Here is a 13,637-nt window from a genome sequence, read left to right as displayed (position 1 = left end):
ACACATCGCTTCCGAGTTGGACGTTATGGTCCCTGTTATCCAAGGCCCTGCGTCGCTTGTTCCCACACTCCAGCGACCATCCACCGGGAGGTCGAACGATGCACCGTAACAACCCAGTTCGTTCGGACAGCTGCAGTCTGCAAACCTCCGACGACATCGTTCTGTGTACATGTTCAAACCTCCTCATTCCTTGCGTTCATAGGCGCGGTGCTACAGTCGGTGCCCATTCCCAAAATTACCCACCTATGGCGCCATCCCCAAACGGCTCGCGCAGCCGCCTGTGTGCGTTTCCGAGCGCCACGAACAGCACGTGTTCAGAACCGACGCCTCCACATGTTGCTCTGTGTGCCCCGGGTCCTAACCTGTTTCATCCGATTCAACACATCGATGCGGTTCGCTGACAACATGAACCGGGCAAGCTCACACCGCCCTGAACCCCGCACAGCCAATCCTCGCGCGTTCATACCTCAATTGACAACCAACGTCTGCGGCCACCACTGTGGAAGCAGCGAAGCCCTACACAACCTCAAACCAAGCTACTCACACCATTTGGACCAGAAGAGCACCGCCCCCGTTCCTCGCTACACTCACACTTCCTTCCCAAGCAATATCGACACGAATCCCGCCCTCCACATGCCCAGCGTTCCTGATGCGCAGCAAACTCGACGGCGAACACGAACGGGAAATAACACTCCGCTCACAGCGCCACAAAAAGTGCCACAAACCATCGACACGAACGCCCTGCACTCGTCCCCAACCCATCCTCATCCATTCCAGGTTCACACCCGTACCAGACTTGTGCCACCGAACGCAGGTATGAGAAAGCCTCTCACCGATGTGCCTCCGCCTCGGGCAGTCCGGCATGCACCCCACTGCCCGGGAAGAGATCCCACCATCCACGACACTGTTTGTACCGCAATCCATCGGCACACACATCGCCAAACACATACACTATCACAAAAGAAAAACATTGGCAACACCAAGCGCAGACAGCCACAGAAACCAGCCACAAAACACCCCGAATCCGTGCCACATACGTCGCGCCAGTCAAGACGTCCACAGCACAAGCCAAACAAGAACGACGCTGTGTTGGAGGCAATATCTCATCCCATTTCCACGGCACAATTTGCATTCATCATCCAAAGAAGGGACGCGGCACCCCGAACCATCCCGCACACTCGCTTATCCACACCTCTTATTTGCGGCACCCTCGCACGGCCCCCTACCGCCATGGCGCTCGGAGCCTCTAATTACGACTACAACTAAGCACGCCCACTCGTCCGTCCTCTACCGGGATCTCATTCCTTCAAACCTTGCCCTGTTGCCAGGTGGTACACTCCCCGACCCATCAGCGACAGCCCGATGGCAGCCAAAGCACCCGGGATGATCACGGACGTGATTCTGTCGCGCGGACCTTTCAGATGGGTCAGCTTGTGCACCCTCTGGAGCGCCTGCTGCCTCTCCATCACCCACTCCGGCGTCTTTCCAATTTCTTCCGACGCCATCTCTTCCGACTTCCTGCATGCCACGCAACCACCTCAACAACGCAGTCCAATCCCTTTCGAACCAAATGCGATCATCCTCTCACAATCATTCCGAAAACCTAGCACCACGGCGAAGCCAAAAAAAGAGAAAAAAAAGAAAAAAAAGAAAAAAAAAACGCAAAACCCCGTCCAGCCCACGCAAATCAAGCTCCGGGACCGAACAGCCACCGCCCCATGCTGAGGAAATTTCTTAAAAGCAACAACAACGACTCACGCCCGATCTACGCAGATTCAGAGACGGCAGGAACCACACAACTCAATTCCAGCGCATGCCAAAACTCTATCGCCTCGCCCCTGCGCGCGGGAGAGGCAAACATACCTGGACCTGGCGGATCACGCAGCAGCTAAGGGAAACGAACGATTGCGGAGCTGTAAACCCTAGAAAAGCTTCGGCACTGCTATATATGAACCACTGAGGGCTGCGTCGCGAGCCTTTCAAGAAGCACTTGGGCCAGAGAGGCCCGTCCGAGAATGTTGGGCTTGATCCAGGCCGTTTCCAAAATTCGTTCCACTGGAGTTAATTTCTGAGAATAAATGAAACAAGAACCCTTGAAATATTTTTATTAATATGTAGTCAGCTTCATTGATAATGTTGTAGGTATGCACGATTGTGTTTTCAAAAAAGTCGATTGAATTCGTTAACAAGAATTTCAAGCTATAAAATTATAAAGAGAATTTGAAAGGCGATTTTCTTGATATTGTTTAGTTCTTGCTAAATGCCAATATTAGAAAAATAAAAAACATTTGAGTATTTTCAGAATGTAATGTTTACAGGATATTTTTGATTTTTGAATCGTGTATACCTACAACATTATCAATGAAGCTGACTACATATTAATAAAAATATTTCAAGGGTTCTTGTTTCATTTATTCTCAGAAATTAACTCCAGTGGAACGAATTTTGGAAACGGCCTGGATCAAGCCCAACATTCTCGGACGGGCCTCTCTGGCCCAAGTGCTTCTTGAAAGGCTCGCGACGCAGCCCTCAGTGGTTCATATATAGCAGTGCCGAAGCTTTTCTAGGGTTTACAGCTCCGCAATCGTTCGTTTCCCTTAGCTGCTGCGTGATCCGCCAGGTCCAGGTATGTTTGCCTCTCCCGCGCGCAGGGGCGAGGCGATAGAGTTTTGGCATGCGCTGGAATTGAGTTGTGTGGTTCCTGCCGTCTCTGAATCTGCGTAGATCGGGCGTGAGTCGTTGTTGTTGCTTTTAAGAAATTTCCTCAGCATGGGGCGGTGGCTGTTCGGTCCCGGAGCTTGATTTGCGTGGGCTGGACGGGGTTTTGCGTTTTTTTTTTCTTTTTTTTCTTTTTTTTCTCTTTTTTTGGCTTCGCCGTGGTGCTAGGTTTTCGGAATGATTGTGAGAGGATGATCGCATTTGGTTCGAAAGGGATTGGACTGCGTTGTTGAGGTGGTTGCGTGGCATGCAGGAAGTCGGAAGAGATGGCGTCGGAAGAAATTGGAAAGACGCCGGAGTGGGTGATGGAGAGGCAGCAGGCGCTCCAGAGGGTGCACAAGCTGACCCATCTGAAAGGTCCGCGCGACAGAATCACGTCCGTGATCATCCCGGGTGCTTTGGCTGCCATCGGGCTGTCGCTGATGGGTCGGGGAGTGTACCACCTGGCAACAGGGCAAGGTTTGAAGGAATGAGATCCCGGTAGAGGACGGACGAGTGGGCGTGCTTAGTTGTAGTCGTAATTAGAGGCTCCGAGCGCCATGGCGGTAGGGGGCCGTGCGAGGGTGCCGCAAATAAGAGGTGTGGATAAGCGAGTGTGCGGGATGGTTCGGGGTGCCGCGTCCCTTCTTTGGATGATGAATGCAAATTGTGCCGTGGAAATGGGATGAGATATTGCCTCCAACACAGCGTCGTTCTTGTTTGGCTTGTGCTGTGGACGTCTTGACTGGCGCGACGTATGTGGCACGGATTCGGGGTGTTTTGTGGCTGGTTTCTGTGGCTGTCTGCGCTTGGTGTTGCCAATGTTTTTCTTTTGTGATAGTGTATGTGTTTGGCGATGTGTGTGCCGATGGATTGCGGTACAAACAGTGTCGTGGATGGTGGGATCTCTTCCCGGGCAGTGGGGTGCATGCCGGACTGCCCGAGGCGGAGGCACATCGGTGAGAGGCTTTCTCATACCTGCGTTCGGTGGCACAAGTCTGGTACGGGTGTGAACCTGGAATGGATGAGGATGGGTTGGGGACGAGTGCAGGGCGTTCGTGTCGATGGTTTGTGGCACTTTTTGTGGCGCTGTGAGCGGAGTGTTATTTCCCGTTCGTGTTCGCCGTCGAGTTTGCTGCGCATCAGGAACGCTGGGCATGTGGAGGGCGGGATTCGTGTCGATATTGCTTGGGAAGGAAGTGTGAGTGTAGCGAGGAACGGGGGCGGTGCTCTTCTGGTCCAAATGGTGTGAGTAGCTTGGTTTGAGGTTGTGTAGGGCTTCGCTGCTTCCACAGTGGTGGCCGCAGACGTTGGTTGTCAATTGAGGTATGAACGCGCGAGGATTGGCTGTGCGGGGTTCAGGGCGGTGTGAGCTTGCCCGGTTCATGTTGTCAGCGAACCGCATCGATGTGTTGAATCGGATGAAACAGGTTAGGACCCGGGGCACACAGAGCAACATGTGGAGGCGTCGGTTCTGAACACGTGCTGTTCGTGGCGCTCGGAAACGCACACAGGCGGCTGCGCGAGCCGTTTGGGGATGGCGCCATAGGTGGGTAATTTTGGGAATGGGCACCGACTGTAGCACCGCGCCTATGAACGCAAGGAATGAGGAGGTTTGAACATGTACACAGAACGATGTCGTCGGAGGTTTGCAGACTGCAGCTGTCCGAACGAACTGGGTTGTTACGGTGCATCGTTCGACCTCCCGGTGGATGGTCGCTGGAGTGTGGGAACAAGCGACGCAGGGCCTTGGATAACAGGGACCATAACGTCCAACTCGGAAGCGATGTGTGGCAATCAAAACGTTTGATGTACGGGGTCAGTCGTGTTATTTTTGGAGCGGCGTGACGGCGAGTGGAAATGAGTCCATGGGTGCGGAGTAACGATGCGATGGAAGAGGTGGGGTGTGTTGGGCCCATTCACAAAAGCACAGTGCTTGTTCACTTCGCGTGTCAAGGGCGTCATGGCATTTGTGCACCACTTTGCACAAGTGTGACGAGAGCAGTATTGTTGTGGCGTGAGAGTTTGGTCTGACAATAACAAGGGAGAACAACACGGGGGGCAAAGTCGAGGATGACAAGAATAGAAACAGACAGGGGAGCGCTAAGTGGATGGGACATTGTGAGTAGATGGGCAGGTTTTGGAGAATGAAGAGATGAGGTGCAACTTTCGACGTTGGGAGAGGTGTTTTATGTAGTCAAATGAGCGTATGATTGTGCTGAATCTGTGGGTTCGTTTTCGTGTGCGTAGGCAGTGGAATATGAGTTATGAGGCGGTTTTCGTGAACGAATGTAATGGTGTTGTTACAAAGGGAAGCGGTGTTTCACATGAATGTGGTTATAGTGTAAGAGTGATGTTTGGATGTAGTGTAAATGGAGTGCACTATTGACTGGTACGCAGTGTGGAGGATGTTGGTTTATAAGTTTCGTTGTGATGCTTTAGTGGGTTTTTTTGGTAGTGAGGATGATGTTGCATAGTTGATCTGGTGTTGGATATTTCTGTTTTGTTTTGTTTTTGTTTTGTTTTTGTTTTTTTGTTTTTTTTTTGGGTCGAAGTTGTTACAGCTGTCATAAGTTGCTAAAACCAAATGGTTTGTAATTTGGTTTTGTCTTAGTACCATGGAGTTGTTGTTCATGTAAGCAATGCGTACGTTGTACAAGTTGGGAATGTCGTTTGTGTTTGGCAATTTTAGTAGGTGATTTTGGGTCCAATAAAGATCGCGTGTTTTTTGTGTGCGTAGTATTTTACTTTTCATGTTGTTAATCCGATTTGTTCAGAATAAGATTTGCTTTTGAGTGGTTTTGGCCCGAAATGATGATGTATGATTCAGGATGTTTCTCAAGATTTGCACAATAAGTTTCACCGCCAGTCAATATACACAAAAAGTGTATATTTTAGGTTGGCCTGGTACATTCATTGCACGTGTATCATATATGTTACTGTTTACATCGTATCATTGTATACATCAACAATCCTGGCATGGGCTTGAATGATTTTTCTTCGTGTGGTGTTATTAGATTTTTGCCTCCTTTTAAATGTTTTGATACACTTTTTCCAAGCTGTTAAACTTGGTAATGGCATCAGACGAGATTTGAAGAGATTTGCATCGTTCGATGTGTAATCGGTTTAGTGGCTTCACCATCCAAGCTGATAATCGAATTACTGCTGTCTTGTGCTGTAGTTGTGCTTAGTAGCAACCAGTACCATAGCAACCGCTGACCCTGATTGTCAAGTGTTGAGAATGCTACCTCTCTTCGTCTGCAACTTAAGAATTGGAAGGCTCCGTGGGTTGAACAACGTGGTAATCTGCAATATGTTTTTGGTCTACACCAATTTCTTGTTTTGAATTAGAATATGCAGGAAGTGTACACCTAATTTTTTTTGCATCATGCTTGTTTCTCATACAATTGGATAGCTTAATATATGTAATTCAGTCCTACAGCCGTGCATATGATATGCAATATTTTTTTATCACTTCATATTTCTTTGGATTTTATTGACAGTGGAGTAGTTTGGGACGCTGTGATCATTGTATTGGATACTGCTTTCACTTGGGTCTGAAGGTAAAAACTTAGTACATGTAACTGTGTCTTTGACATGTGTAGAATTGAACAATGTATTAATTTTCATTCAATTTTCTTATGGAATATAAAGGCATTGAATAATAGCTTCTAGTAGAATCTTCTCACATGAACTATTGGTGTCATCTAGACTTTAATTCATCTCTATTGCCCAACCTTGAGATTTTTGTGTTTTGCTCAAATTTCATGTAACTCAAGTTTTTCAAAAGCTTTAAGCCTTTCAAAGTAAAGTCTTTGTAGTTTGTAGCATGTATGTCTAAATTTGTTTTAGAAAGTATGTGAGCAAAATCTATAATTATAAGCCCTTTTTATAGAAGTAGTCTTTATTGTACCACACACATCCAATTGTACAATGTCCATTGTGTGTTTGGTTTTTATTCTTCTACGACTATTTTTTTTGTACAAATGTTATCAATGTTATTGAAATCTTTGGATATCATATTTAAACCATTACAATTCAACTTTATGAGTTTTATATCATTCATTAAAAATTAAATTGGTGTCAAATCTTGTATATCATAAATACTAATATAATAAAGCAAAACTTGTAAGTAGACAAAATTCTATATTTTTTTAATTCAAAGTTATATAAACTAGAGCATGTATGTTGATATTGTTTGAATTTATAGTTATATTTGCATTGAAAGGTCTGCATACATACACATATATATATATATATATATATATATGATTGAAACTAAAATTTTTCATAGATGTATATAAATAACTACCTAATCCTATTCTTTTGTGCTTGCACCTATAATGACTTTTATAAGATTAAATGCCATGTGAATGGTCCAAGGTATTCATTTGCCTTTAGAGAATAACATGTTTATTAGAATAAATTAATATGTATAGAAATAATTTGGATTAAGAGTCATATGCTTGTTGATTTCTAAAAGAATGATATGTAAACATGTCACACTTGATTGATTCACTTGTTACATATCTTTTGATTGATAAAAGTATGATATTTACCATAAGCAAAGTAATTGAGTTTTGGACAATAATGACTTTTTTTATATTAGGTTTTATATTAGGTATGTTTGTTTGTTCGTTTATTTGTTTGTTTTTTTTTTTTTTTTGGGTTCTTGATGTAAGTAGGAAGATTAAATTTTTACTTTTAATATGTATTATTTTGAAATGTTATTTCTTCAAGCATCAATCTTCATAAAGTACATATTTCAAAATTGATAATTTACTTTGGAGTAGATTGTAGTGCATAGATTGTACTTTTATAAGGATTTTGTAAGTTCATGAATAAGATCAATATCTTATCTTTAATTTATGGAAAAAAAGTAAAATCAATTAAAAATACATTACCACACACACTTTTTATGCATGAATTACTTGATGTTTGGCATTATTATTGTAAAAGTTTTGATCTTACATGTGTATAACTTAAATCATAAAATTCTAGAATCAATGGAACATAATTTTTTTTTTTTTTTTTAGGCATCCAACATAAAAGTCTTTGGATTAAACTCTTTATTAATCTCAATATTGTTACAATTGATTAAAGTCTATTATTTCATTGTATATATATATATATATATATATATATATTTTAAATCTTTTTTTGTATGCAATATCAATTAAAACTTTAGGGACATTTTTAATGAGTTTTTTGATATTTGAAGGTTTTCCTTTATTCATATCAATTAGATTTGCCTTTCTTAACAATGGTGTCATAAAAGATGATGCAAGTTACTAAATATACAAGTTTGGATTTAAGTGTTCTATTTGTAAAGCCTTAGTATAAAAATTGGTAAAATGACCAAGTCTAATTTAAGCTAAGAAATTATAAATATTAGAATACTAAATTATTATTCATAAATAGGACTCTTTGAAATATTATGAAATGATATATAGTTGATAAGAAATAGTAGAAGAAGACTAAATCTAAATGTATAGTTGTTATTAAACTCATTCATTTCTAAAAAATAATACACATATTGAAACTATATTTTATAAGTATCATGAAATCTACACTCTTTGTTGTATCATGTGTAAAAATTGTATCAAAGGCCTTCAATATCAACTTGCACTTATGATGTATATGCCTTATTAGTGCTTTTGATTAATTTATTTTTATGGCAAGTATTAATCACTTTAAACCATATTTAACACATTTAAAACTGTGGATCAATATTTCATTGATATCTAAAATCTTATAGTAACATTATATCATTAAGTGTATATTTGTTAGTTTTTATAACATATATATCTTAGCCATCATAAATTGACAATATTATTTATGAATCATTTCCTTCTAGACTCTTGTATGTTTTTTTTTAACTATTCTTTATTCAAAACCTTGGAAGTCTCTATCCATATTGCTTATAGTGTAAATTCTCTAAAAATACATAATTACAAAGATATTATAATTTTGATCTTCTTATATTTATAATTCTTTAATAACTAATGTTGCTTGATTAGGAATTTATTGTATGCATATATATATACATATATATATATATATATAGTCAAGGTCTTTATAGTAGTGATATAGAACAAGATATAGTAATGACATGGTGTTTATAATTCATTGCATGTTGCTTCAATACTAGAAGATTTTAAATGTATTCCACTTTGATAAAATAATTGAAACATGTCCTTTTTCAAATTTTACACCTCAAAACGTCTTCCTTGAGCTTGCATGATCCATGGCTTGCTACCAAAATCTTACAAAAGCATTAATCCTTGATATTCTTCAACTTAGAAAATGCAAAGTATTCCATCTCCCATACATTGTGACAAAGGTTTGTTCAATTATGGGCATATACTGAGGGCCAACTTCATTTGTTAAGTATCATGACACATCTCTATTTTGAAAAAGAAAAAGAAAAGTGAACAACATTCACTTTCACTACATGTACTTGATGCAAATATGGACTTAGTTTATACTAACATTATCAACAACAAGGGTTTGTCATTATGAGTTGGGCAGTACTGTTTTTATTGAGTGCAAACATTACATTGCATGAGCAGCTACATCATTGATGGAGTCAACTCCAGGTAGTCCATAGCTCACTTGAAAGCATTTTCATGACCCTAAGCAAAAGACATTTGCAAGAACCGAATTTAGACAATGCCTTGTAATTGGATGTGAGCAACACCTCTGCACGTTTGCAACTACGGCAAACGGCAATCTGTGCATGCCCCATCTGTGAAGCTGTATCAAGAGAGACCCTTCTGCAATCTCAAATCCTAAACGGACGACCTTGTCTCTTTGTACTGGACCTGGATAAATTCCAAAGAGTCTGGGTGGCTCTCCTGGAGACGCATGCGTCGCCCAGCATCCAGGGCAACACCTTGATCCAGGAAAACCTCTACGACCCTGAACGGCGTGGAGATGGCCAACCTCACAAGCTTTGAGGATAAAATCTAAAGTCGCTTCTGCGACCCTCCCCGCCACATAGGATCGCTGGAGGTGTGTTCTTTCGCCACTCCGCACCTTTAGTAGAACCCACAAACTATTTGTGGGGGCGACGTTGGTGACATGGATTCGTTGTGCAGCCGGATATTTGCGAGCACAGCAACGTGAGGCTTCAGGAGCAGGACGTTGAGGCCGCGAGACCATCTCCACCTCTGTGGTAAGGTGGAGGAAGAGAAGCAGCGAGGCGGCCACCCCGCCGGCGAGGGCCGACTTTGTTCAGCCGCTGTCGCAGCGCTACGCGCACCTTATCTTGCCCTGTCCGCCCTCGCAGCGCACCGGAACGGCAGCCGGATCGAGGATTTTGCAGTGTCCGCAGGAGTTGAGGAGAGAATTGGGAGGACCGGAGCTAGAGCGATGGCGACCCAAGTGTCGTCGTTCTCGGTGGTGTCCACGGGCGGGAGGGTGGGAGCTGCATGGGCGGGCGGAAGCAGAAGCCAAAGAGGGGGCACGTCCGTGAGGAAGCGGGTGGCTGTCTGTGGACTGAATGTACATGTTAGTCCTCGCTCGCTCCAGCCTCGTCTGTGTAGTCGTTTTGCGTTGCAGCAAGAGTGGGGGGTTGGGAGTCATCTGTTAACGATGCGAGATTTGTCCGAAATGGAATTCTAGTGCGCCAGTGTCGCTGTCGGGTTTATTGGTTGTGGAGGGTCGTGCGAGTGAATGACTAAGCACCGACGTGGGAGTGTGGGGTGGCGCGCACCGCTCTACTTCAGTCGTGGAGTGGGTACCCCCAGCACCTCACGAAGCGTGCAAGCGCGTGCGGTGCGTTTGTATTGGATGTGGGAAGCTGAGTTTTGCGGGGAGAATTGGAACAGTTTGGCATGCGGAAGGTTTATGGTTTTTTCCAGAATCCCGCGGCTGTCACAGGTTTCATGTCCGACTTGCAAGAAGGTTATCGGTGGGGCTGTTCCGTTCACAGCGCATGCTTTCTGCGGACTGAAACGTTGTGAGAGAAGTCGCGGGGTGGAGCCGACGCAGGAGGGTGGATTTGGTGTGCGGTACAGAACCCTGGGTCAGTGAGCTTAAGCAGGGTGAGATGCTGTGTCGATCAAAACCTGAGGAACAATAATCACAGAGCCGGATCGACTTGCGGTGCAGGTGACGAAAGCGGCGGGTCTGACGAGAAGTGGCGGGCGAGGGGTTTCGCCGGCGGCGAGGCGGTCGCGGGTCGCGGTTCGAGCTGGTGAATCCGGGGAAGCCGAATCCAGTTCGTCGCAATCGAACGAGTCGACAACAAGGTCATTGGCAGATCGAGAGGTGTCGATTCCCCGGAGGCGAATGTTGTGCGCATGCGGCTTCGGGTTGGCTGCACTAGCAAGGCGCGAAGTAACAGGGGACGAAGCGGAAGCTGCAGAGAAGGAGGGTGTTCCAGCTGCTCCTTGCAAGAATTGTCAGGGGCAAGGCGCGGTTCCTTGTGCGTAGCTTACGAAACGCGAGGGAATGGAAGTTATGTTGTGGTCTTCTGTGGCGGGTGAACCGAGGCTGACACCGCACATTCTGTGAGTGCAGGCGATATGTGCGGCGGAACGGGAAAATGGAAGGCGCTCAACCGGAAGCGGCCCAAGGACGTGTACGAGTACACAGAGTGCCCCAATTGCTACGGTAAGGACATGCTTCACCAGGACGGAATGTGTGGGTTGAGGTGCGAGGGGTAGTGTCCGCGCGGGGCGACGGAGCGGGCATTTCAAAAAGAGGAGGGGACCAGGCACTGCTGAGAAGGCACAGAACGTGAGAACGGTGCCTGGTGCAACGCCGGTTGGGTAAGATGAGACTGAGCGCGCTGAACAACGTTGGATCCCTCGAGAATGTGACGGATGCGATGAAATGGAGCGGAGGGCGAGGTCGTCGTTTGTGGAAGTAGTGAAGATGCGTGCAGGCGCACGCTCGTGGATGCGGAGAGGATGTCGTATATTTGTTGCAGTTCTGCAGCGTGGTTCGGGCTGACGGCGCTGTTGGGTGGTGGTTGCAGGGAGGGGGAAGTTGGTGTGCCCCGTATGCTTAGGAACCGGATCGGCCAACAACAAGGGGTTGCTGCGAAGGCCAGAATCGAAAGCTCTGTTGGACCAAATGTACCACGGCCGAATTCTGCCGAAAATGTAACGTAGGAGGAGAGCGTGAGGTGAGAGGATGCTGGGACTCGGCGTACGCGGTGAGTTGGAGAGGTGAAAATGGGTGCTCGGGGACCTCCCTCGCGACGCGCGGTGTCGATTCGGTTTTGGGGTAGCGGGAGACACATCCGGGAGGGAGTGTGTGCACGGGAGGCAGCAGTGCGGAGGAGCAGAAGTGTCGAGCAGGCACGGTCTTTAGATAAGAGAAAGGCCGGACGAGGAGCTGTGTTCAGTAAATCACGCATGTTGGTTCAAAGAATGCGCGGATTATATTTTGACGTATTGCGAGTCTATGTGATGGAAAGAAGAGCAAGTAGACGGTGACATTGTGCGTGAAGATGAGGGACGGTTCAGCATCAAATCCAAAGGGAAAGATGGGAGGAAGTTGTGGTGTTTGTGTGTATTCAGCAGATGCATAGGGTTCCCAAATCCAGTGTTGATCTTGGAAGATATACGGAGTTGCAAAAGGAACATTGCGTGATGGTCCAACAGTAGACGATTGTTAAAAAGGATGGAATTTATTTATGTCACACCATATGTGACAATGGAAGTTGTTGTAGGCCATGTTATTTATGTAATCCTATGTGGAGATTTTTGGTTTGTAAACGTTGAAGCTTCTACTCCTTTAGAGACTAATTCAAGCTTTGAAGAAATGTGTTAGTGTGAAAAGTGTAGGGAATATGTTTTCATATAATATGAAATCATTGAATATTGATTGTTCAAGATGAGTCCATTCTCTTAATACGTGTTTAGATCAGAAATTGTGGCTTGAGTTTCAACCATGAAGGTTAAGCAGAATATCTGAAAAAGAATTGGAGCTGAAGCTTCTAGAGCAGTTTTAAAAGGAAGCTGTGGATATGTACAAACAAAACTCAGAGTAATTATAATGATTGAGAAAGATTGGCAGAAAACCCATGAGATTGTTGTTGATGATTATATTTAACTTAGTATTTAAAGTGAGACTTAAACCACAGCCAATAATAGATTTTATGAATATGATATAATTTTCTTTACAAGTATAGTAGATTACATATGAACATTTTGCAAAGTGTCTTTTGTAACATCTAAAGTGTAAAGTGTCTAAATGTATGGTCGTTTTTTTTTTTTTTTTTTTTTTTTTTTCAAACATGTTTTTTAATCAAGAAAATGTTTTTCTTAAAGTATTATTATACATTGTATATTGTATGAGTATGTACAAAGATTATTTTGTTTGATTGTGATGGGATTAAGATTTTGAAAAATATGTGTATATATTTATATAAATATATATATATATATATATCAATTAAAAAATTTAAAATTAAACTGGATTAAATTAAAAGTTATATATATATATATATATATATATATATAAAAAATATTCTCCTCGAGCTTTAGCTTTTGAATGTAAATAGATATGTGTATAATATGATTAACAAATTTGAAGTTGAAATTTTTCTTAAAGCATGCAATGAATTTTTTGAATGATTATTATTTACTTGGTGAGATTTTAGAAGTTAGTGATAGGAATTTTAAGATATTAAATAATATATATATATATATATATATATATATATATATATTTCAATCGTTTATAAGTAGCCAATAGAATAGAATAAAATAAAAATGAAAATTATTACACATTTTTCACAAATAAATCAAGTTTCTTGATATAATCTATAAAAATCAACTCAACTCATAATCAATTCATTGATATGAGTGTTTAACATATGATTATTTTATTAGATGACTTAGATTTTCACTTATTGCTTGGCTATTTTTATGTTGTCACTTTAATTATGTATTGATATCCTATTGATATAATGTCTCGTTCAT

General features: G+C 43.1%; 2 protein-coding genes across 2 annotated transcripts; both read left to right on the top strand.

Moving 5' to 3' along the window:
- The first annotated feature begins 1,718 nt into the window (after positions 1-1,718).
- On the top strand, positions 1,719-3,400 carry LOC149989436 (uncharacterized). The gene is made up of 3 exons (XM_090250186.1): positions 1,719-1,853; positions 2,435-2,626; positions 2,972-3,400. Exons 1-3 carry the CDS (start codon positions 1,719-1,721, stop codon positions 3,200-3,202), a joined length of 558 nt encoding a protein of 185 aa, XP_090106312.1. The 3' UTR covers positions 3,203-3,400.
- Positions 3,401-9,737: 6,337 nt separating this feature from the next.
- LOC112281645 (protein PHOTOSYSTEM I ASSEMBLY 2, chloroplastic) lies at positions 9,738-12,428 on the top strand. Its single transcript, XM_024518402.3, has 4 exons — positions 9,738-10,209; positions 10,813-11,128; positions 11,224-11,316; positions 11,684-12,428. The coding sequence occupies exons 1-4, from the start codon at positions 10,072-10,074 to the stop codon at positions 11,812-11,814; spliced, it is 678 nt and encodes a 225-aa protein (XP_024374170.1). The 5' UTR covers positions 9,738-10,071; the 3' UTR covers positions 11,815-12,428.
- Positions 12,429-13,637: the final 1,209 nt, after the last annotated feature.

Source organism: Physcomitrium patens, chromosome 4 (genome assembly GCF_059467195.1).
Source record: "Physcomitrium patens ecotype Gransden chromosome 4, ASM5946719v1, whole genome shotgun sequence".
NCBI lineage: Eukaryota > Viridiplantae > Streptophyta > Bryopsida > Funariales > Funariaceae > Physcomitrium > Physcomitrium patens.
The sequence above is the reverse complement of the archived record's forward strand: the minus strand, read 5'-3'. Positions and strand labels throughout refer to the sequence as shown.